At 37.0% G+C, this 25,791-nt stretch overlaps 1 protein-coding gene across 6 annotated transcripts in view; it reads right to left on the minus strand.

The window, feature by feature from the left end:
* Window positions 1-25,791, minus strand: part of LRRIQ1 (leucine rich repeats and IQ motif containing 1) — a 106,040-nt gene that overhangs the window by 68,319 nt on the left and 11,930 nt on the right. For all 6 annotated transcript variants that reach the window (XR_013976970.1, XM_080971441.1, XM_080971442.1 and 3 more), the window contains 7 exons: window positions 21,784-21,977; window positions 20,484-20,611; window positions 15,832-15,905; window positions 14,623-14,716; window positions 10,812-10,994; window positions 5,926-6,393; window positions 1,995-2,196 (listed from right to left, as the gene is read on the minus strand). Coding sequence is in view for 5 of the 6 variants with exons in the window: in XM_080971441.1 (XP_080827567.1) it covers window positions 1,995-2,196; window positions 5,926-6,393; window positions 10,812-10,994; window positions 14,623-14,716; window positions 15,832-15,905; window positions 20,484-20,611; window positions 21,784-21,977 (1,343 nt within the window). In the remaining variant the exon portion in view is untranslated. The remainder of the gene's footprint in view (window positions 1-1,994; window positions 2,197-5,925; window positions 6,394-10,811; window positions 10,995-14,622; window positions 14,717-15,831; window positions 15,906-20,483; window positions 20,612-21,783; window positions 21,978-25,791) is intronic.

Here is a 25,791-nt window from a genome sequence, read left to right on the forward strand (position 1 = left end):
AAGACAAATTAAATATCAGCATATGTCTAGAGCTCAGAATACTCTGGAGGTTTGGCTCGAGTAAGCAGAATGGAATCCTAAAACCCTCTCAACTACAAACCAAGGTCAACTAATTAATTATTTGACAATCCCTTCAGGACCTACTATAAGCTTAGGGGAAGAAGATATACGAAAAAGAATTAAGTGTTAACTTTCACAAAAATAAAAACACACTTAAATAAAAATTTCCACTGATTACACCTGACAACGTATGCAGACGTATCAGCAATTAACTTAGGCCAATCATTTTCACCTTCACTAGCAATCTCTAGACTATTTTTTTAAAAGGAAGAATTTAATTTACGGGAGAAAGTTATGAGAAGGGGAAAGGACAAAGAACAAAACAAACCCACAAAAAAAATGAAAGGGAGGAAAGGCATCAAGAGAACCACTAATAAGAGAACAAATAATGGCCTGTAATAAAGGAGATAACATAAAACCACATTATGTGGCTCTGAATTTGAGAACATTCTAGTTGCATAACTGAAAATAGGCACTACCGTTGCCTCCTCCCTAAATCTGTATAAAAATAGCATATAAATAATGATACTTTGGGCATATTAATTGTAGCATGACATATTGTTAAATAGTACTAACAATGAAACTCTTAAGTAGAAATTCTGTTGTCCTGCTTAGCTGTAGTGCTTTACTAAGTTTCCCACTATCTTTGAGTTATAGGGCTTCTGGAAATTGGAGTCCAACAACAGTTTAACAAAGCATGATTTGATGTCCCAATTGCAAACTTAAAAAGAAACTGCATTGTACCAAGTCAGACACATTGGCCCATCTAGCTGTCTTGTCCATACTGACTGGCATCAGTTCTCCAGTGTTTTATACTGGAACCTTTCCTGTTCCTAACTGGAGATGCTTGAGGGCTGAATGTGAGACCTTTTGTGTGCAAAGCATGTGTTCTATCACTGAGCTATGCCCCCCTTCCCTAGATCAGCTGCAAGGCTTTTGAATCCAGCAACATGTTTGCATCAACAGTCAGTCCTGTCTCTCCCCAGCATGTAACACTGAATATGAAGTCACCATTTAGTTATCAGGCATGTGGCTCCCAGTCACTATTTTGAGTCCCACCACCCTTCAACGTAATGGAAACAACTTTTCAAAAGCAAGCCCTACAGAAGGAATGGGCAACTCATGGGTCTGGCTCTCCAGATTCTACAGGGCTCCGTTTCCCAGCAGTCCTAGCCAATCATCAGGGATAATGGAGTTCCTACATTAGCCCTGTTGGAGGAAAACAAGATAGGTATAATATGCCTGAATACGGCTTTACTCGTTAAAGGACTACAAGACTTCCTTCTGTTTTTGTGTTTCTCTATGTGAGTGATGTCTAGTCTTAGATCAGGTTGCCCCCATGGAGAACTACCAAGGAGCACTCAACCTGGGCTATACTGATCCATTATATGAGCCCCTAGTAGGCAGAGGAGAGGGCTCCCCCACCCACTGATGTGCACACATATATGGTGCAATTGTAGAGTGGGACCTCTGGTTAAGAACTTAATTCGTTCTGGAGTTCCATTCTTAACCTGAAACTCTTCTTAACCTGAGGTACCACTTTAGCTAATGGGGCCTCCAGCTGCTGCCACGCCGCCGGAGCACAATTTCTGTTCTCATCCTGAAGCAAAGTTCTTAACCTGAAGCACTATTTCTGGATTAGTGGAGTCTGTAACCTGAAGCCTCTGTAACCTGAAGCCTCTGTAACCCGAGGTACCACTGTACAGTATCTTTAAATTTTATAGTATCTTTTAGTTTTATTGTATATTTTAAGGTGAAATTGCATCATTTAGTTGCATCCACTTTAGAACCAAAGAAAGTTTGCTTGGTGGATTGACTCTGTGAGGTAATGTCCAGTGCTTGATTCTGTTTGCCTTTATGTTTTTTCAGGTTGTGTGGTGGTCCAAGCTTATGTGAGAGAGTTAGGCATCCATTCTCAAAGACTGCAGACTGACCTGAAGCTTAGTAGCAGCTTTATGCTTGACCGTGGAATCATGGTGATCTTCCTTCTTTAGGTTGACAATCTTTTTCCTGGTATAGTAGCTTCGCCAATTAGACTGGATCACAGTTGCAGCCAGATGTTGCCACGTATAGAAATTTATCTTTTTACGAGCACAGTAGCTTCGCCAGTGTGATTGGATAACTGTGGCTGCCAAGCTAGAAATATCAGAAAAATAACAGACTGTACTCAGCGGTTGTGACCAGTGCCAATGACAGCAAATGATTTTGGAAGTTTAAAAAATTGTTTCACCACCCACCATTTACATGCAACACAGAATGCAGAGGAAGGCTGATGGATAAACCACTACAATATGGAGAATTATGGTTGTTTATTATTATTGTTATGGTTATTATTATTAGGAAAACTGGAGTAATAAAGAACAACAGCTGAAGATGATACAACGACTGACAAAATAACAAAGGAATAACATAAAAAAGGAAATATTTAGCCCAGTCCTATGCACTTCCTGCCGTGAGCAAAACTATTTCTAAATTGGGAGTGGGGTTGGGATGAAAAAGAAATTTGGTGGCTGAGGATTTCTTCATGCAGAGCAGCAGGAGTGAAAAGGGAGGATGAGGCAAAATGGCCAGATTATTCCAAAGGCATTCTATTTTAAAATTATTTTGTTCAGAGCCATAATATGATCCACGCTTATTTCATGAGGTTTCTATTTAATTTATTATAATAAGAGTGGAAATCTACGTGATGTCAGATATTGTAAATGAAAATTATTTCACAATTAGGAATATATACCCACAGTCACATGGCTGCAACAGCAGATTTGCACATGGAAAACTGGACTTTCTGTGCACATAGCATTTTGTTTCTACCAGAAATAGCCACATTTAAATCCCTTGGGCCATGTGCCTGTCAGCATGGTGGATATTATGTCTGATTTGGCACATGAAATTCTGTTCTATTATATTTCACATGCACATACTGAATTACTCACACAAAATTTCAGGGTAGTGGAAAGGGAGGGAATTATATCTTGTATGGTGGTTTTGTTTTGTTGGAGACACATTATCACAATTGGGGGGGGGGGGGCGCGTTGAATGATTTTTTCCGACGGCACTTTTCGGTCCTAACAACAACAACATATTATTCATATATCATTTAATGCAAATATGTCAATGTTTGCTTCTCTTTGCCCAGGAATGAAATTTCACCAGCCAGCTCAAGTCTGGTAGTTTTGTATTAGCAAGCATATAGAGATTACTGATACAGTAAGACCATATAGCTCGCCATAATAGTATGAGGTGTGACTAGAAAAGCAACAAAGAAAGCAGTCATGAAGACAAGCAGAGCCCTTCAGGTTGAGAAGGAGAATGACTAATAGCATGATACTACAGAACTCTTATTATGTTATACATCTTAAACCTGCTCAAAAATAACTGCTTTTTAGAAAAATTGGCAGGATTTGTGGCATCTGCACAAATTTACCATACACACACCACCTTTGAGTTTTATAGTACAGCCTGAGAATACATATTTTTGTTTTGGACAAAACATCCAATGCAAGGTAGAAACTACTGACAAAATATTAACAGAATCATAGAAATGGAAGTGTCTGATTCGGTTTTTATTTGATTTGGTCTTGTAAGCTTATCACATATTTTAACTGTAGTATGTTTTTATTATTAGCGATATGGCAATAAAACTGCTAGCACATTTGCAAAGCTAAGCAGAGCCCAGTAAGGTTTCAAACTGGGCGGGGAACCTTGTGGAGACTAGATGCCCTTTGGGATAGCTTCCAACTCTACAGTTCTATGATTCAATGATTCCTACTATATTTTATGCTTATTTATTTTGTAAAAGTGCCTAAATAATTTATTATAGGAGGCAACTCATAAAAACAAATAATAAACATCATCAAGGCATTGCCCATGTAGGCAATCCAAGTGTACAGTGCAGAATCACAGAATTAGACAAGCTTTAACATTTTTAAAAAAAATTTCCAATAATAATATTTATAGCAATAAATGACAATTAAGCACAAGTGACTGAGAGTTCATGCCATCAGTTGCATCAAATTATTTTTGAAATATAGGGTATAGGTGGAGCTTTTGTTAGGAAGACCGCAAAATTGTTCAGCTTTTTTTGGGAATAAACCCAAATTGTTGAGTTTTCTTGGGGAAACCTCCACCCAAAATAGGTTTTTGAGCTGTTTTCACTGCTTTTCTCAGCTCATTGGCATACATCTGGGTTTTCCTGGCATTTTGTCAATTCCCCGCTGATGCTATTTTTGAATCCAAAAACCAGGACATGTCAGGAATTTTCCTGATGTATGGCAAGCCTAATCAAATATGAAAGTTTTGATATCACTAGCCATTATACCCTTCTGGGTGTGTAAGTTTAATCTTTTAGTCTTAAAAACTAGACTTTAACAAGTTAGTTCAAAAACTGATATTTTATGATAGGTAAAATAATAAAAACACTTGTCATGCCCACTCTAAACTGTGTGTATGGCAGATCTAATTGCATGCATGGACATTTGTCTGCACTGTCTAGTCACAGGGTGTCCCAAGCAGACCCACACATCTTTCTCTCTAAATTTGCAAGTTCTTATGGGACATGACAATTGTCTGTTCATCATGTGTTCAGATATATATATGGTGATAGCCACAGGATGGGGAATTTTAAAGCAGCCATAACATGGTAAGTGGGTCTGTAATTTTACCCTACATAAAGGAACCAAGGCTCCCTGCTTTCCCTCCCACACAAAAAATCGTTTATAGATGAGTTACCACATGGCAACGACACAGGTCTGTGTAAACTCAGAGAAAAGCCTCAGGAAGGCTTATTGCAACCATAGTACTGCCTATCCCTAACCCATTTCAAAGTCCACTGATTTCTAAATTGGACAGGTTTTATTATGGTAAACGCACAAGCAGTGAGATTGTCTGACAACTGAATCAATGCATTAGATTACCATTTGGGTATGCTTTCGATAATTGAATGTTTGAGGCTTGGAATATGTTATTCGTATATCTGTAAAATACTTACCTTGCTTAGTTTAACACTATTTAACACTATCATTTAAAATGATACTTCGCTTCACCCGTTTCACATAAAATAGCATATAACTTTTGACAGTTATAAAGATAACCTGTGAGAGAATAGGTCTAGGCTAATTTAAGGTGAACTGATTATCAGAAAAGCAACCTACAAACTAGAATGAAAAGAAAGTTAAACAAGATTCTGAAAGGAAATCCAAGTTGATTTACAGGCAACCAGATTCTATAGATATGAATATCTGTTATTTAACGTAAGTCATAGATAATCACACAGCAATGTAGTAATGAAGGTGTTCTTAGCTGAGCAAGTACATCCTATTATACTAAAACTTTGAGGAGACCATACTGAAACAGCTTATTATCATCTCTCAGGTACATCAGTTTTCCATACAAAACTAGCCCCATATTTCTGCAAAATCTTTAGTACAGCATTTGAAGGAGACACTACCAGCAGTGACACATGCACACATACCCACCTTTGGGATTTTCAATGATTTTCTGAAATGACTATCTACAGCAAAAAATAGATGGCTGTGTCCTATGCAGAAGCAAGGACCCTGAAGTGATGCCCTAGCTCAGGGTAGTTGCTTCTGTGCTTGCAGATCATGATGTTGTGCTGGTAAAATAGACACAACAATCCTTCCTAATTATTTACTGAGTACTGGAGCAAAACTATTTTTATTATCTATTAAGGGAAAAATATATAAACTGAGGAGAAAATAAGTTTTGGCAGTCACTTTATAGAATTATGATTATTTCTGAAAGATCATCTGGTACATGGAACCAGTCATGCCCTTATCCGCATTAAGATTACACAGTGATATGGTTATGTTTCCATAATAAAGTGTTTTGACCTTTGAATCTTACTTTTGTGAACTGTCAAAATGTTGAAGAGAATTTCCTTCATTGCTTTCCATGATTTGCTTGCTGAATGTGTTTCTCTGTAGACTGAGTAATACGTTATCTTTGCTTTCCTCATTGTGATTAAGGGAATATTGAATAATGTCCTCTTGTCTGTGTTCTCCATTTTCCCCCATTCCAGACACTGTCACGAAAGAGTTAACGGACATAGCCTGAGTGTGGCCAGGAGCACTCCGTCCTTCAGCCATAATGAATGAGTCTTGCTTATTTTGTTTTACACCACTTATACTGAAGTTATTTTGCTCTGTGATGTTAATGGCTTCTTGGTTCAAAGGATCTGTCCGTTTTCCTGGTTCCTCTCCTTCAGTAGCGTTTAGAACTCCATATTCATGTGCGTAACGGTGCTCACTACTTAGCTTCATCAGCTTCTTAAGATACCAACACTGGAGCTGTACAGCATCTGCAGAGAATTCACTTTGGGAGGGGGAAATGTTAAAAAGCATCTATTGGTTTTAGAATAATGATTCATCAAATTTCCCCCATCTAAATTTTAGTTATGCTGCCCCACAAGAAACAACAATAATAACCTCCCTGCAGTTTAAAAGACCAGAGATTGTCTAAGTAGCCAAAGGTCAGGGGAAAAGCCTCCCTGGGGAGAGCAAAAGCCCCCAAAGTTTCAACAATATCAGGCGTAAATGCCAGTTTGGAACAATTTCTGTCCAAGCTGGACATATGACCAGCTGAGACCCTCAATGGGGCCAATAGATACAAATTGTCCTTTAGTTAGAGATTACAGCCATAAACCGAAACATCTGAAGACCTGAGAAATTTCACAGAATTAAGCTTCCTGATAGAAATATGTGAAATATTCTAATACACAGGGTAGCACCTATTCTATAAAACTATAAAACATATACTTTGGTTTTGAAATTGTAGGTTTTAAATGTCCATATAGCACTATTTCACCAAAGCGGCTAGAATATTACTCTTTGCATTTTCACATGTCAAAGTAATGACATGTAATCTTTGGTTGGTCTTAATAAGGTATAATGTGTCACTGTGCCTGTTTATCCCTCCCCTAAAAAAACACCATATCTGTTAATTAGTTATTTATGTACCTTTCACTTTTTGTCGGAAGGAGCCAATGTGGTGGCTTACAAATAAGAAACACAAATATTAAAAACTAAAATAACCAGGAAAAGACACTTGAGAATTGCATAAATTATATAAAATCAGCAGACAAGAATAAACTAAAAGCATTTTATATCTCCTTCCTGTGCAAAGCAAAATCAGTAGCAACTTGGGATTTCCAAAGCTTTCCTGTAAAGCTAGCTTCCAAATGTCTGCCAAACAGTGATAAAAGATTGGGCCAGTCAGGCTACCTTTAGGAGAGAATTCCATAAAGGCTGTGGCACAACCAAAAAGACTCTGCCTTTGGAAAACACGGAGCAGTGATTTATTCTTTATTTTATCAAGATCAAGCATTAACTGAAACAATTCGGTAGTATTATTTTTGCAACACTGTTGCAAAAAATGTCTGTGGTAGTATACAGATTTTCATAAACAGTTAATAGGATATGGTATTGCTCCACTTATCTCTGCCTTCTAAGACTAGAGATGGAAAATGGAGTAGGTTTATCTGTCAAACAGAATAACTCTATAAGGGGCCAGACGTGGGATGTTACTTTGAAATTAAAGTCTGTTTGCATTAAAGTTCTAAAATTCACTAGAATGTGTATTAGGAAACATATTAAGTGATGCAATTTCAACTGAAAACATCCCAAATGTGGCAGAAGATGCTTTAACACAGAATATTTCATTAGTCAATCTTTTCTTATCTAGGGAGCACTTTTGCTGCCTTCTCTACTTTTCAATGTATTGCAGAATACATTACTGAGTGATACAGTAATGTAGAGACTGTAAAGCTGGTTTCACTCAAGTGAATCTCTAGAATTACAAGCCTAGTTTTAGTTATTTCTAATGTAAAGTGCCCCAAGTTCAATTTTTGTAATGTTCTAGGATTGCAAAGAACCAAAGCTCTTGAAGGCTGGATATAGCTTTCAGGTAATTTTGCAATACGAAATTTTCATCACCATTCAAGAATAAGACAAGAGGTGATGCTGGATTCTAACATTTCAGCTTAATATACATATTATTCAACATTAATTATATCATTATGTAAAGAAGCAATATTACTTTAAGTGAACTTGATATTTTTTATTATACCTATGGAAATTCTGACAAACTTTAAAGTTGAATATTGTTTACTATGTTGTGCTTTTTTACTTGAAAGTTGGTGTGATATTATCTTGCTTCACAAACAAAAGCATTTTGGATTTGTTTGTTTTTTAAAAAAGATAATATGTATTGTATAAAGAAAAGTAAAAGATGTGACAAGTACATATTCAAAGAAGCATCATGTAATGCTATATAAATTGACATATACTTTAATATCATTATTGTTCCAGTCTAGTTTGCAAAAGGCCTTTAACTCCATAAAGAGTTTTAATGTTTATATTTCTTCAGTTATATTTCCTTTTATAAGCTTTTATGCCATTTTCATCTGTTTAAACTATAACTGTTTAAAAGGATTTCAACTTCCATTAGTGTCTTTTATTTCCAGGCATCTGTGCAAGAGCCTGTTGAAAGCCAAAACACTGAAATGGAAGTGCATTTTAGCATAGCTACTTACAACTAAGTGTGAAAAGATTAACTGACAGACAGAGTAATTAATTTTTTTTTAAGCACATAATTCTTAAACATGGGTAGGCTAGGCATAGTGAATTTGAAAGCAGGAACAACACAATTTAATTGAGCAGCTCTAGTGTATGAAACATGGATTAGGAAACCTAGCAATGATTACCTTTGGCAGTTTACATACTTGAGGTCATACCTACAGGGCCTCATAACTTAGTGAGATGTCAAACAGACAAGAAGCTTGCTTAGTTTTTATGCTGTTCGTTAGGCATGTTGCATTAAGGCTGCAATCTTAGGCACTCTTATCTGGGAACAAGCCCTGCAGCACGACCTAAGGGCTTATTTCAATTAAACATAGGATCATGCTACATGACACTTAATTTACATGAAACAGAGATCGGTTTAGGCACACATAGAAGGGGGGGGTCATGTGTGATTTTATTATATGAATTTTGTTTTCCATATTTAGAAAAAATATACCACACCATCAGGAAATTAGAGAAAGATGAGAACTCAGTAGCAAAGCACATGTTTTTCATGTAAAGTGTTCCAAGTTCAATTCTTGGAATCTGCCGGTAGAGGTGAGGAAGAATGCTGTCTGAAACTCTAGAAAGTCACAGGTCATCAATACTGAGCTACATGGTCAAGTAGTCTAACTCATTATAATGGCAGCTTTCTATGGATTCCATTTTCTTTGTGGAATGGCACTATTTTTATTACGGTTCTCATTATTGTTGTTTTGATTGTTTTACAGTACAGTCCAATGCATGTCTTTTCAGTTTTGTTGTTAGTCTCTGTGGATTCTTCTCAGAAGCACACATTTGAAAATTAAATAAATAATGCTGGCCCATTTCAGAAATTAAAATATGTCTTAACATTTTTCATAATGTAAAAGAAGAACGGTTAACTGATAGATAAGACACAAGTGATCTATCTTAACCAGATAGCTTCCCCTCTTTCCATTATAAATCACACCCATTTCCTTTCAGTCAGAATTTTACCTCATCACCTCAGAATTGTATGCTATTCTCCTATGACCAGATTACCATTGCTGACAACATCACACAACTGAAATTCTGCCAATTACCTTTTCTTTACAATAAGGAACAGTCTAGTGCAGGAAAGCAGAGATTTAGCAAATGTGTCTCAAGTCTTCTAAGCAAACACTTTCCCACTTTGTTTTACAGCACTTCAAATAAGAACTTGTGTGGTTCTCCTGAATGAGGTGAACACTTTAGGCTCTAGTTACAGATAGGTAGCCGTGTTGGTCTGCCATAGTCAAAATAAAAAAATCCTTCCAGTAGCACCTTTAAGACCAACTAAGTTAGTTCTTGGTATGAGCTTTCGTGTGCAAGCACACTTCTTCAGATACCTGGTGAGGTTGATGGACTTCCATTTCATGCGGCTCAATGTGGTGCCTTCCATGGTTCCAGTTACAGATAGGTAGCCGTGTTGGTCTGCCATAGTCAAAATAAAAAAATCCTTCCAGTAGCACCTTTAAGACCAACTAAGTTAGTTCTTGGTATGAGCTTTCGTGTGCAAGCACACTTCTTCAGGTATCTGAAGAAGTGTGCTTGCACACGAAAGCTCATACCAAGAACTAACTTAGTTGGTCTTAAAGGTGCTACTGGAAGGATTTTTTTATTTTGACTTTAGGCTCTGTTCAGACACTTAATCCATGTGGTGAGGCATGCAAGGAAAGGAGTTACACTGCACACATGGTAAGAGCACATGGGCACTTCACACCTACAGAAGACTACTTAAGTAAAGACACGGTCTTTGACAATACAGAACTAATTTCCTCATGCATATATGTCTACAATAGTAGATAGCATCCTTGCAATGCAAAGTAATGTCATGAAACAACTGATAAAGTCTTAAACACAGTGAGTGCAATCTAGCCACAATTAAGCTGTTTTTAGGCCCATTAGTTTAATGGGAGAGTAAAGCATCTGGTTAGTTTAAAAACCTTACTAGTGGCTTTGTTTTATGAAGCCTTGAGGAAGAACTAAATCCATCTGGTACATTTTGAAACTGTTGTTTTTTAAAAGGTGTCGCAAGGCATGAATTAATTAAGTAAAAGAAAAACTGAAATAGATATTTTAGCAACTTTTCACCTTAATGTGATTCTGATGTATTCATATTCTCATATTTAGGAGCACAGAAAGGCATATCAAAATGCTGAATATACTTACATTAACCTAGTTGTGGCTTTTTTGCTGACTAAATCAATTTTTTGAATCTGAGCTTGACAAAATGCTGCAAAGCTTCCTGGCTGTGCTTTTTTCATCATTCTTTCATCTGCATTTTCTGCATCAGAATTTATGTTTTCATCATTAAGCACATTTAAACTGGGAAGAACTTTAAGTAAAGATCGCCTTTTAAAATGAGAGAAAGCTATGTTAGTGCTAGAATCAACACAGTTTATTATCATCTCTGCTGTAAGGAAGATGGTTAGGAAGATGCATTTTCTTGTTTAATTACATAACTATTTACTTGAAAGACAATAAAACATTTTGTGATTCTTTAAAGATGAAACAATGCACTTCATTTGATTATTGGACCATATATATAAAGTTCTGATCCAAACCAGGCAGCAGCTCAATACAAGGGATTGGATGTGGGAGAGGTAAGTTTGGGTCTCCTGACATTTAAAATAAAAACAACCAGAAAAGTAGCTATGGGGTTGCCCAAGTTGCATTGGGTGATGATACTGGGGAAAGGGGGTGTTAAACTCTCCTACTTCCCCCTTGCTGCTTCCTCAATTGAAATTTCACCCTTGAAGCTTCTAAAAATCCAACTGAGGGGAGAAAAATATATGTGAATCACTATCTTTTTCTTTCTCTTGTGGGCTGCTTCCCTGCTATGATACTTCCCTAATTGAAATTGCCCCTCTGTAGTTTCAAGAAGGTCAACTGAGAGGAAGGGACAACAGGTACATACCTCACTTTTTTCTTATACATGGGCTGGAATTTTAAATTTGTTTTATGGGAGAGCATGGTGGTCATTTTGGGCACTGCAATTTCACCCCGAAAAAGCACTTTTTTTGGGGGGGAGCGATCTCGTGCAGGTCACTTGACTCACGCAGGAGCATGGCCCTGGAATACAGTGTCCCAGTTTTTCACCTTGACATGTTGGATGGTATGCTCATGATGACCTAAGGCAAATAAAGAAGCCCTTGCTTGTTTGGGAGCTCCTTATATGTACTGGGGATTCCAGATTCTGATGGCTCATATTCCTTGCTTCTATAAATAACAGCATAGCTACAACAGCAGCAAAATGTTTCTTGTTATTTGTTGTGCAATAGCATTAGGTGATAGCACTAAACTGATAAGTCCACACTGCATGTGCAGGTCTATTAGAAACAATGTTGAATAATGATATATTGAAAAGATGCCATATCAAGTTGATTAATGTTGGAAAGTAAGGTTTCTTAGAGCCATGGGATCTTAACACTAGTTTTTCCAGCTGGGTTTCTCCTAGTGGCGGCTGAATCAATATTTCATTTAGTGAAAACTTCCTGGTGAATATTCTGTCACTTAAGAGGTTCTATTAATCATTACTGCAATGAAACACTTTCCCCCTAGGAGTGCTCAAACTGATCCCAGGGTTTAATTTCTAAAAAGTGATTTCTTAGTACTTCAGCTTCCTCAGTGTTATCACTGGCTGGACATGAAAGTAGGAAACCTATTGGGAAATTTTACAACTAATTCCTTTGTTGGTATCAAGGGGTTATGTAAAGTTCACTGAAACATATTGCCTGAAGTTATAGTGAATGCTGAATTCAACAAATCCATACTTTATAGCATCCCGTTAGATAAATTAATCTCTTGTCCAATTATGAAAGCTCAGTTGGTCAAATAACGTCGGAGGACCTTGATGGCTCAGGAATTTCAAGGATTTTTAAAACTGGGCTTGCATGGAGCAGCAATTAATTATATGTAATATCAACCATTAAAAACAATATAGCTACAAATGGTAAGACAGTTATGTTGTCATATAACATGCACTACTTTAGTAAAATTACTTTGTCTTTTACAATTACAGTACCAGTTATCTTCATCATGCAAGAATATAAATACATATTCACAAGTAATGCTGTGCTAGTCAATTTCTACATTTTTCTGCATATATGTTGCCTCATCTGCACCTGTTATATAAACCATGTTTGGAACAAGGGTCTGCTCAATTGGTATGACATGGAACCAGTACTCATGGTGAGATCAGGAATGGATCTCGGGCTCATGGTACCCTCCTTGCCTGTTCCCTAATTACATACAACAGTTAATAGCTGACTGATATATTGTGTTTATTCAAAAGTTGGATCTCCCTGATCCTCTGATCTAAACGTTTCTAGCATGATCCAAATTTTTGTGGGTTTCCAATTTTGTAGGGAATGAAGTTTGTCTGTGTGTGTGTGTTTGCATATATGTGTAATATGACTTTCAGCTGAGCTGATCCATTTTTAGAAAAATGGGTTTTCCAAAGTGAGTCAGCCAAGTTCCATGTGGAAAAGAGATGATTGAAAAGAATCTGAAAGCATAACAAAAACAAGCATAGAAAGGAATGTGAAAAAAGGAAGGAGACCATTCTAGCTTTAGAGATATCTTACAATTATTTGAAAACCAAAAGAAAATTTTATACAAGGTAGAATGACATACAAATCATTACTAAGAATGGAAATGAACAGTATAGCTTGGTTATCATTGTTTCCTTCCACATGAACCCAATTTGATAGGTGTTTTAAATTAGACCGGGAATCACCTAGCAATTGCTAGTCTACATAAACAAGTATCAGCATTGGAGAAAGCGCTACCATCATATACAACAGCAATTGTACTTCCAAGAAACAGGAAATGCCCTTTTACAGATGTATTTGTTGAGCCACTTGAAGTCCAAAATGAACATGACTTTTTTTTTGGTAAGGAGACCAGGGAGAAGCAAATAAATTAAATTAAATGATGTTTGAAGTGGATACAGTTTTAATAGCATTGATTTTGAGGAGATGGGATACTGTATTTATGAAAGTCTGATGTTTCACTAGATTCCTGGATTAGATGCTATGAATCTGACCCTGGGTAGCTGAGAGAGCTCCAAAGAGCAACCCTCAGATGCCATCTCATTCATCCAATGTTCTGAGCAAAGCTCAGAAGATGCTACCTAATGAGATTCTGATCTACCCTGTCAGTGCTGTTATTATGTGCAGGGTTTGTTGTTGTTAGTTTTGCCTCTTGGTGAACTGGAGCAGAGGTAGTTTTAGGGCAGTGTGAGCAGTTTGGCCGTGCTGGATGCCAAGCTGCATTGGGTGCTACAACAACAATGTAGAACCAAGTTTGAGAGGCAGGGGGTACCAAATTTTAGGCAGTGTTGCATAGGGAAACACTGAAATTTGAGAGCCCAAAGTCCCCCACCAACTGGAGAAAGAGGAGACCACCAACTTGGATGGCTACAAAACTGGCTTAGGCAAATTCATGGAGGATAAGACTAATAGCCATCCTCACTATGTAATACCTCCAGTTTCAGAGGCAGTATACTTCTTGGCACTGAAGGATCCAGACTAGCTGAGTTCAATGAGATTAACTCTTGCATAAAGTCTGCATAGGCTTGCAGCCTAAGTGAGTTGAACTTAGGTCCTGTTGAAATCAGTGGAACAAGTTAGTCAAGAACCACAGAAAGCACTAAGAATTAATTGTAATTAACTTGACTTCTTTTCTGTGCAAATAATGATTGTAATTATAAGTATTGGCAAATCTTTTTTTCAGAACAAGAGACAATCATGGTTTTGTTTTCACATTCCCTTTCATCTGTGATGTATGTTGCTTCTATAAAACCTTGGGAAGAAGGGAGAAAAGGAGAGAGGAAGCGAAACAGCTCCCCAAAAGTACATTTCACTATTATTTGCTTAAAGGCATAGCTGGCCACCCTAGAGGAAGAAAAAAGAACAAAATCTCAGCCACCATATTGATACTCAGCACTTGTCACAATCTCTGACTCTCATCTGGTTACCTCCAGTTCTCTTCTTGAAGAAGTGGATTTCCTTGCACGGATAATTCTCTTAGGCTATCACAACCACCAAGCCACTGAATGACACTGTTAAGATCTGCATTTGTTACGAAAAGTACAAATAAAATAAATGGAATAATTATTTTATTGCTGTTGGGATCACAACAAATTATTTTCAAATAATTGTCAAATTCAAAGAAAATTAATTAAATCAAGTTCATCGTTCCAGAGATTATTAAATGTCATCACTAAATGCCAACCCATTTCACACCTCCTAATCATTGCAACATAGATTATGTTCACCATATTGGATTGTTATAGGATGCTAATTTGGACAAATTTCATTTGTTAATCACTCCGTGAAACTTATTGCTCTCTCTTTTTTTTATTTACCTGAACACTGGATTTGCATGAATGCTATTTGGTATGCTGTTTATCTTTGTTATATTGGTAGATGCCTGACCAGTCTTTTTTCTTGGCTAAGGACAGTTGTCAGTCACCAAATTCAAAATCCCTTGGCTACTACATGAAGGCACAGAAACTAAACCAACCAAGGCTTAATATAAAGTAAAAATATATAATTACAGCAATCTAAGGATACAAAGTAATTTGATTGCCTTATCAGACTCTAAATCAGAATGAGCAACTTGAATTAGAAACACACAGAAGTTGTAGATGCTATTAAAAAACAACAACAACTAATGGTGTTTTAATTTGAACTGTTGTCTATTATGTAGTAATACGTATTTAAGTATTACTTAGATAAACTATCTATGATTAATGGTTGAGGAGAAGACCTTGGAACTGCCCACTTGCTCTCTACTTTTCCATTGTCATTAACCATGTAAAGGCTTCTGTCAGCACCACCCTTAAGTATTATTCAAGCTAAGCAAGATTTACTCTTAAGCAGGGTTATATCTGGGTTTCAATCCTGCACAAGAGCAAACTCTCAGCTTTGCTCAGCTCCTCAGCCTCAGCCATGGTTAAGCATAGCAAAGATCTGTGTTGGTGAAGAGATAATGTGATTCTGGAAGTACAGAATATTTGTATACCAACTCTAAACTCCATGCTTAAGAACACTGCAACAAATAATATAGGCATTTTATAGCTCCCTCTGCATATGTGTCAACAATCGGGCTGACTTATATTTTACAATGCAGCATCTGAAACTCACGACAACAAACGTCCCTCCCATTTATCTTTTAAACTCACCTAATAAGCAGTTGTTACTGATATCTAGCTTTTCCAAAGACACACACGAAAAAACAGGTGCAAGTTGAGTCAAACTGAAAGAAAAACAACCAACATTTTAATAGAAAGTCAATGCAAAACAATCTTAACCATGGGAGTGAAAAAGATGGAACAGGTATTGCAGAACTATACCTTCAAAACCCAAATATTTTTGTATCATTTGGTAGCAAAGTGCCTGTTAGCTATCCAAGGTGCTAGAAGGTAATTGTAACAGTTTTCCATGGAGTAACAGATAACATTTATCAGGCTTCAGGAAATACCATAAGAACTATGGTTTTCAAAAGTAATGAAATGAACTTCCTTAGAGAAGAACAAGCAGTTCTGTGGAAGGTTTAGTTTCCACATAATCCCCTTTTATTGGATGCTGCTCTTGGGACAGAACAAAGGTGATCTCTTCCAATCAGTGCAGTGGAGATACTGCACTCTTATCTTAATTATTAGAATGAGAAATAAATGATGCATACATTGATTATATGCAATCTATTTGACACACTTATTCCTACTTTTTTCTTAAGATTCCTCCCCCCCCCCACAGCTAAATATAAAAGCAAGAACACCCACCCTTGTAGCTTAGAGACACTCTGAACCTCCTCATACAGATATTTACTGCCTTAAGGAAAGCTTGGTATTAAAAAGAAAGAACCTTACCCAAAGAGATTTGTAACTGTAGACATATTGCGCCTTGCACCATCTGTTTGTTTTATAGTATATCTAACTCAAGCAGCACCTGAAGTTCTCAGAAACTGCTTCCCATGCAAAAGGTTCTTAAATGCGTGACAACACAACCTTGCAGTCATTAAATTTCCAAGATGTTATTCCATTTAAAAATATACGTATTGCCTTTCTTTTATTTGTCTCATTACTGCATGAGAGAAAGGCTTTCTTGTTATACTAACAGAAGGAGGATTATTGACCATAGTATTTAGAGTTGAAGGCTGCAAGCCAGCAGCTTTGCAATTTTAGGTGGAAGTTTCACAGTAATGGGTCAAAGCAACAGCTAAACATTTTCCAGAACACAGAGTTGACAAACATTTTGATCACTAAAAGCTCAAATTGTGGCCATCCTGGATTACAGAAGTTAGTCTGTTTGAAATACTTTGGCAATAGACAAGTTAGACTGTGGTTTAATGGTGTCTCCTGTTCTTATCAACTAAGTCTTACTCAGAGTAGACCAGTTGGAATTAATGAAGCTAAGATAGTCATGTCCTTTAACTTCAATGAATCTACTCTGAGCTGGAAACCCCACCAAATCTCTGGCCAGTATACTGCTAACTTTTGAAATGCTCTAACGGAATGAGAACAGAGCACACAGTAAAATCATAGATGTAGAAGAACTCTGTATGTAATACATCTTATGTTGCTTGTTAATAATGGCATTTAGGGTGTCATAATTTAGAGAACTGGATGTCTTACTTGCCATTCAGATCTCAAATTCTTGTCCTGTACTATACAAGGCAAATCCTTTTTTTCAGTCTGTCATTCTATAGCTTCCTTTTCACTGGCGGTCTTTGTCTTTTCCCCCCCTTTTTCTTTTTAGAAAATTCAAACCAGAAAGACAAAGGACATTACAGAAAACTTAATACCACTTGACCTTGTCCCACTAGCCCTGGGCATTAAAAGGATATAAATTACAAAGACGACACAGAAGTAAAAGATATTTTTTTAAAGTCCAATAGCTTCCTTTTTCTGGTATCATTTAAAGCCAAACAGTCGCAAAGGCAGGACAAAGACAGTCTGGGAGACTTATATGAAGAAAGCAAAACTGAAACAAACTTGAAAGTTAAATGCATGTGGTAGTGGGGGTCGGGGAGGAGAAGCAGTAAAGTGCTGAAGTGTATACTCCAAAATATACACACTAAATACACATTTTGTCAAAATCCATTTATTGCACTTCTCTGCAATGCAGATAGTTTTTTTTATGGATACTCACAGACTTTTCTTCTGTGTTATGCAATTGACTTATCTTGTTTATTATTCAAAATAAAATAGCCACTTTTGCTGAATTAAAGATGCACAAGCTTTAAAAGAAAAAGGCAACACTTCATATTGATAAAAAGTAATAAAATAAAATGATACTTGATCATTACATAGTGCATCTTGTAAAAAATTTGTTTGGGTCATGATTCAGACAAAGCAAAGGCATTTTAAGTTAAAATTCAAGGAGAAGTTTAAACATATGTTTGAGGATGTGATCCCATGCCCACTTACTTGGGAATACTGTAAGTCCCATTAAACTCAATGGGTCTTCCTTTTGAGTAAACATATATAAGATTCCACTGTATATTTCTTAAACAATCAATGGTACTTAAAAGAGGCAAGTCTTAGGAGTGATCCAGAGGTTGCAGCTGGTGCAGAGTATAGCAGCTAGGTTGCTTATGGGGGCAAACTACCACCAGTTTATAACATCCTGCTTGGGGGATTTGCACTAGCTGCCAATCTGTTATCAGGCTAAGTTCAAGGTGTGGGTACTAAAATATAGGGCCCTATGAAGCTCAGGCCAGGTTACTTGAGAGACCATCTTATCCCTTATACAACCAATACATTGCTGTGGTCTGCAAGGGACTTTTTTTTGCAACTTCCAAACATCTCAGAAGTCAACTCCACAGTAACTCGGAGAAGGACTTTTACTATGGTTTCCCCTGTTTTGTGAAACAGCCTTACTGTCACTATACAACAGGTGTCCACTATCTGCACTTTCTGGAAACAACTGGATACATTTTTGTACCATCAGACTTTCCCAGCTGGATAAATGGGTCTTTCACATGTATGTCTAATTTGTTAGGGTTTAGTCTTGTTTTAAATGCATTTGCTATAGCTTGTCCCCGCTGTGGAAGGACGTGTGGATCCAGAATTGGCCTCCACAGTCACTTACGGACTCACTGTTAAAACTGTGTTCATGGAAGGCAATCTTACTCAGCTATGAGTGATCGCCAGAGAAGAAGAAGAATGGTTCAGAGATCTGGAGAACCCCTCAGACTTGCACACTTCCTTCCCTTCTCAACCTCATATGCTCCTCGGTCCCTCTTCTTTTCTAATTACTCCTTCTCTTTTCAGCATTAGCTGAAAGAGTTTGAAATCACAGTTAGAATCAGGTTTCAAATGCTTATTTTAAAGCTGCCTCTCCTGAGCTAACCATGGTTGGTGCTGAAATAGAAGGGTAGGGAAAAGTATTGAAAGCCCGAGAAAGAAGGAACAGGAGAGGGGTGCTCTTGCTCTCTTAACCACGGAAATTCCTACATGATACAACTTATAAAACTTGATGGATAACTACTTTGAAAAGGGGGAAGTTATTCTGCTTAATAAATATACGGTACATACGGAAATATTATTATTGTTTTATATATTTTTATCCCACCTTTTCCTCTGATAGGAACTTGAGGCACAGATAAATAAGGACAGCTTTGAAATATGAAAATGTGTTCTTCTCACATCATGCACATATAATGTACTTCATTCTTTTAACAGGGGCAGTCATCCAGATAAACATACTGTTCAAATTTTTAATATGTGCAAAGCTTTAAAAAATATTACGAGTCACCTATCAGTATTTTGTCTGCTAAAATTTTATTAGGCATCCATGTTTACCTTTAAAAATCAATTATTCCTATTATAAACTAAAGATGAAGACCTATTAGTTGCAAAATAGACTTTCCTACTGGAGCTTTATTCTTAAGGAATATGTGGATTCACAATCCTAACATTCATAGGGGCTTCCAGCAGTCAACAAAAAGGAAATGACACTCACTGCACACTCTTAAGAAGAAATCATACAACTGCATCAGCTGCAGGATAAAAGCAAAGGAACAGCTTTTCTTTCAACAGCTTATTTCATTACATTCAATCCTTCTGTACAGAACATCCAATCACTTATGCCATAGCAAAAGCATATGGAGCTGCTTAGAACATGGCCACATTGGTAAAGAAACTACAAATATCAACTACTGAACTACTACATTTTTTACTGCTTTAATCATCCATTCTGCTGATATTGTCATCCATTCCAGCTATATTTATAGTCATGCCTATCCACTTCATCCTCATTCTCACTTTTGCCCAAACGATTTATGTTAAAGATGTTGACACATACAGCCGAGGTACGGGAAGCTTTTCCTGCTAGAAATGTCAGCCAAATATCCACTCAGCTATTATGACAGAGTGCTTCCTTCCACACAACAGGAAGCACTTCACCAGCTGTCGACTGCAATATACAGCAGCAAAGGGAGGGGAAAGAGAGAAGTCACACAACAGGGTTCAATATGTATGAAAGGCCCATGGCTGTATGCTTTGTATGTAGAAGGACCCTGACTTCATTCCTTGTATTTCCAGTTTTAAAAGGGTCTGAACTTTATACAGTGGTACCTCAGGTTACAGACGCTTCAGCTTACAGACTCCGCTAACCCAGAAATAGTACCTCAGGTTAAGAACTTTGCTTCAGGATGAGAACAGAAATCGTGCAGTAGCAGCGCAGCAGCAGGAGGCCCCATTAGCTAAAGTGGTGCTTCAGGTTAAGAACAGTTTCAGGTTAAGAATGGACCTCCAGAATGAATTAAGTTCTTAACCCGAGGTACCACTGTAATCCACCCCCTCAAAAAATATAATATTATTAGTTTTACCTGTTTTGTGAGATAAAAAGTATCTGTAGCAAAGGCAGCCAATATGTAGAAAGCTTTTCCATTGTTGAGATGCTGTTGTCTTCCAAGTATAATTCTCTTAGCAAAACATGATTTTCCAGGCTGGGGAACTAAACATAAATCAACAGCATATTAACATATTATTATAGCACATTGCCTATCATACTAAAATGACTAAGGCTGCAATCCTATTTGCAGTTACTGCAGCGTAAGTTTTTAATAGGTTTTTGAAATATTATTGTTCATTTAATATACTGTGAGTCACTTTGAGCACAATTTTGTGGAAAAATGGCATGCAAATAAACAGTTGATGATGTTACACACACACACACACACACACACACACATAGAGAATATATATATAAATGGGACCAAAATTAAATAAAGGTGCTTCAGTCTCTGATGTTCCATTGAAAAACTGAAATGTATACTCAATAATGTACATAGTGACCATTCAACAGCAGCAATGGGGGGATATGATTCTGTGTACCATACATGTGCATACAGGTGTGTGTGTGCATGGATCAGCCCAACACTCCTTTCCCAACACATTATTTCAGAAATAAGATGGAATTTGAAGTCTTATAAAATAGGTAAGTGGTGACGCTATGTGATTCCCTCTCAGGATGATCAAACAAAACCTTATGCATTGATAAGAATGGGGCACTCCAAGTGTCATCTTAGAAGATGCACTGCACCTTCTCTATTGAACATGAAGGAATATATTATGTAAAATAATGTATGCTGGGGCACATAAATACGTCTTTAGAAACCCCAAAGTGTGCTTTTTATTCAGAACTACTGGTTTTTCTCATCTGCAAATATAATCAACTGATAGTGTTGGATGCTTCAGACCTTTCACCAAGTGGATAGAGCAATCCATGGGTGGAGGAGATCTGCTACCAGAGATGTCTTGGGAACAGTGCACAGGATATTTAGAGGTGACTGCTATCACAGAGAAAGCTCATTGTTGCATTGCTACCAAGTAACAATCCAGCAGATTCTCCTCAGAAGAACATGTAGTCATCTGGTTGGCCACTGTAAGAATACGACTGTGTCTTTGGTCTGATTCCTGAATGGGTCTTCTTAAGTTTTTTAAAAAACTATACCAAACTTAAAACTGGAACAGCTATTTTTCTTCTCATTAAAGCAACGGAAAGAGAAAAACGAAAAAGCAAAAAAGAGAAAATCGGGGTGCCTGGCATGAGTTTCCCCCATGCCTAGAATTGCTCTGTAAGACTTCTTTAATTGGATAACAGCCAAGGTGTTGTAGTTTTTTTACCTCATTGAAGTTATTCCCTTGTAACTTCAGAATTTGAAGAAGGCCACAATTTTCAATGCCATCAATATGAGTAAGATGATTAAAGGAACAATCTATATACACTAGAGTAGGAGTATGAGATAGTCCTTTGGTGCTGATCAATTGATTGTGATCAATAACAAGTCGCTGAAGATTTTTCAATGACTCCAATCCACCTAAAAAGTAAAGTTACAATATTTCAAAGCATTGAAATAAAAAGATACATTGGTTTTGACTTAAGGAATCAGAAGTACAACAGGGTTATATTATATACATAAAAAACAAGTATGTTGCCTCTGTTTCCATCATCATACTAAATAGTTACTAAGCATAAGAAGGCACTGACATAGCTAGTCCATAATATGATTGTTTATCGAAATCTTACTTATTTTTGAAATCAGTAGCAAGTCATAATAGCTTCCCATAAGCACATTTTGCATTTTATTCTCCATTTGTTGAAACCATGTAGCATTCATAAACCATTCATAAACACCCCATATTCTCTGTTTGAAGGGAAGTGGATTTATTTCTTTACTGAATATTTATGTTGTATTTCCATTTAACAAATTCTCAAGGAAGCTTGCATGGTCAAAAATACAGAACGCTTAAATTACATCTAAAATACATAAAATTAAAAAGACATATTAACAATAAACTATATAAGGGCAGCATACAATCACATGACAAAAAAATGAAAATAAAATCAGGACTGATAAAATAGCCTTTGCCTAGTGCTGGAGTGACATTAAGAAAGGTGCTAAGCCAAATATTGATATGCAGTTGTAATTATTTTTATTGGGACCCATGGAAGGGATGGGGGGGAAGTCAGGAGATTCAGAGTAATCTCAGGATTTGGATTCTGAATTGATGTTCGTTGTGTGTTTATATTTTTTTAAATCAAATAAAAAAAGTATTTTTTTTTTAAAAAAAGGTGCTAAGTCAGGTTGCAAAAGAATTGTCCAAGTCAGGACATTACCAAAGAAAAGGCACTTTCTCTAGCAACTACCTGCAGCATCTCACCTGGTGGGTCCAATTAGAGAATGACATTCAGTTAAGTTAGCTGTGTGCATGTTGTTTGTGCACCCTTACATCATAGAAATATGATGTGAAAACATAATAAGAGACTGCTGGATCCATTTGAATGCCCCTCTAGCCCACGGTTCTGCTTTCACAGTTGCCAACTGGATGCTTACAGGAAGCCCATAAGCAAGACCTCAGTGCACATAGCTATTGTTGTTAGCCATCCTTTCATAAAATCATCTCATCTTTTAAAGGCATTCAAGTTGGTGGCCATCACTACATCTTGTGGGAGTGAATTTCAACTTTAATTAGACAAAAAGCAGAGTGGGAAAAGCACAGAACAGTGAATAACAGATACTGTTAAGAAATCTGTAGAGTGGAGGCAGGGAAGATATTTTCTGATTATTCTTTTGTGCCACAAACATTGGTTGCCATACATCCAGATTTTCCCGGACGTTCCAGCAATTTCCACCCAGGCACTGTTTCCGATGACCGAATCCTGGCTATGTTTGGGAAATTCTGGATGTATGGCAAACCTAGCTATAACGTACAAAGTAGTGTGTGATGTTGAATGATGCTTTCCCAGTTTTTTTGTTTTGAAAGGAAAACAACTTTTTGTGACATGGCATATGTGCTCACTGCTTGCTTTTTGTCTGCAAAACACTGATGGAGACAGAGAAAGAAACTAAAGTCAGTATGCTAACCTTTCTATTATTTGCGGTCCAACTGTTTTATGGACTGAAAAATCCACAGTGCATGCCTGCAATATGCGCTAATACAAATGTTGCCACATATGGTTCCATATAACACTTTGATTATCCATTATTCAAAATGATTTTTTTGTTAGAATTAGGGACATGATCTAATGAAGAAATTTGCATGTGTAGCAGAGAACTATGTGTGCCGTGGAGACATCATGCTTTTACTATAGCTGTTCCTACTGCCAAGTCACAAGATGTTCTTAAACTTGAACTACAAATAGGCTCATCAGCTCTGGGAATTGCGAGGCTGAAAAGTTTACTGAAAGCTTATTTGGACTGAGGTCCAAGTTTCAAACCAGGAACTATGCCTTGAATTTCAGTTTAAAATACCGACAAATATTTCTGATGACATGAAAAAATAGATCCAATATTAATATAGCAATCAGCAGCAAATATCCTACTATCTATAACCAAATGCCTCTGCACTGAGTACCAATCCTGCACTTACTTGAAAGTAAATTGCATTAAATTCAACAGATACCCATAAGACTGTATTGTTAAAATGTCACAAGTTCTGCATTACATGAACTAAGTTTTCTCAGATTTTTTAAAACTAAGAATCAGACTACTGGTTTAAATATGATTTCCACTAGGATGGATTTGGGTACCATTCCTCAATTACTAAAAAATAATTTCAAATATACTTCTAAATTTAAACGCAACATTGCAAGTCAGCGGTTTGGAATCTGCTGTTAAATAATATGGAAAGCTAACCTACACCACCTAGTGGATTTATGGAATATAAAAGAGTTATTTAGACTTGTCACTTTGGATTCATTTTTTTCCTTAGGAAAGTCCAGTTATCATCCCCCTCCTGCTGGCATAAAGCAGCGGACCGATAATAACAGTATATCTAATAACAGGTTGAACTCTTGCTTGGTGCATTATCTGTAAATTTTTAAAATAAATATTGGGATCACTCAAATCACATTGCAAGGGGTTAAACTAAATGTTTCATCAGGAGTGGCTGTGGCTGTGCTCTGCTACCATCCTAATATTGGGGTTGCTGCTGTTTACTGGAGTGGTATCAGGTGATGCAGAGGGGTGGAAAGCATTAGGATTGTGTGGGCACACCAGAGGAGATACTGGATTAGTTCTGCCTGTGTGCCAGTGCAGTCCTGGATTCACCTGCTACACCACTGTCCTGGTAAGTGATAGCAATGCTTCCTCGCCCACTCCCATGTGCCACTAGTAATCTCATCACAGTGTTTTATTAAAAACAAAAACAGGAATTTCTTTTCCTGGGGCTAATAATTCCTGGGGCTGGTGTATGCGTGTCAGAAGTAACAGTAGGGAGGGAAGGGTTAAACATTTCCTTCCCACAGGCCCCTTGCCTGCTATTAATTTAAAAAAGAGCATCTGACAAGTTTTCCAATTATACATTTTATGTCATGTGTAGTTTGGCCCGGTCTTTGTGGGGGGGCTTGGGGAGAGGAATGGTTGGCAGGTACTGAAGAAGGTGTGGAATTACTAACACTTCAAAAAAATAAAATAGCATACATTTCTGTTTCTGATCCCCTGTAGAGTTGGAAGGGACCACGAGGATCATCTACCCCATGCAATGCAGGAATCCTTTGGTCAATGTGGGGATTGAACCAATGACACTGAGATGATCTTTGTGCTATCTTTGATTTGTTAAGATGTTATTAAATCTATTAAATCCCACAGCTTCTTTAATAGCTTAGTCTCTGTTGGTATAATAATATGTGATGCTTTGTTTTAAGGGTTCTGCGTAACTTGGAAGGTAACAAAGCTTTATATTTACTAACTATAGCTGGTTCCAAAAGGTATACGTTTCTGATTTCAAAATTATCAATAACCTAGACTTTCTTTCTTTTTAGTTTATTTTTATTAGTTTTCAAATTATTATAAAACCATGAAGACGGAAGAAGAGTAACTAAAATTCAGAAATATCCAGCTTAAGGCATATTTGTAAATCCGGAACTAGTTTAAATTATTCTGATAATGAGCAGTCAGTATTCATAGAATGCAATACACTTTTTTATAAATTAAAAAAAACACACCCTTATTTTATCAACTGAGTTTAAACTATGTACTCTCTCTGCATTTAGTTTTACATGATGTGGAAAACAAAAGACACACTAAGGACTAAAATGTTATATACAGACAGTGGAATTCACTGCATGTTTACTCAAAAGGAAGTCCAAACATACTCAAGGGACTTGCTACCAGGTAAGTGACAGCAATT

Source organism: Podarcis pityusensis, assembly GCF_964106645.2.
Source record: "Podarcis pityusensis genome assembly, chromosome: 10".
NCBI lineage: Eukaryota > Metazoa > Chordata > Lepidosauria > Squamata > Lacertidae > Podarcis > Podarcis pityusensis.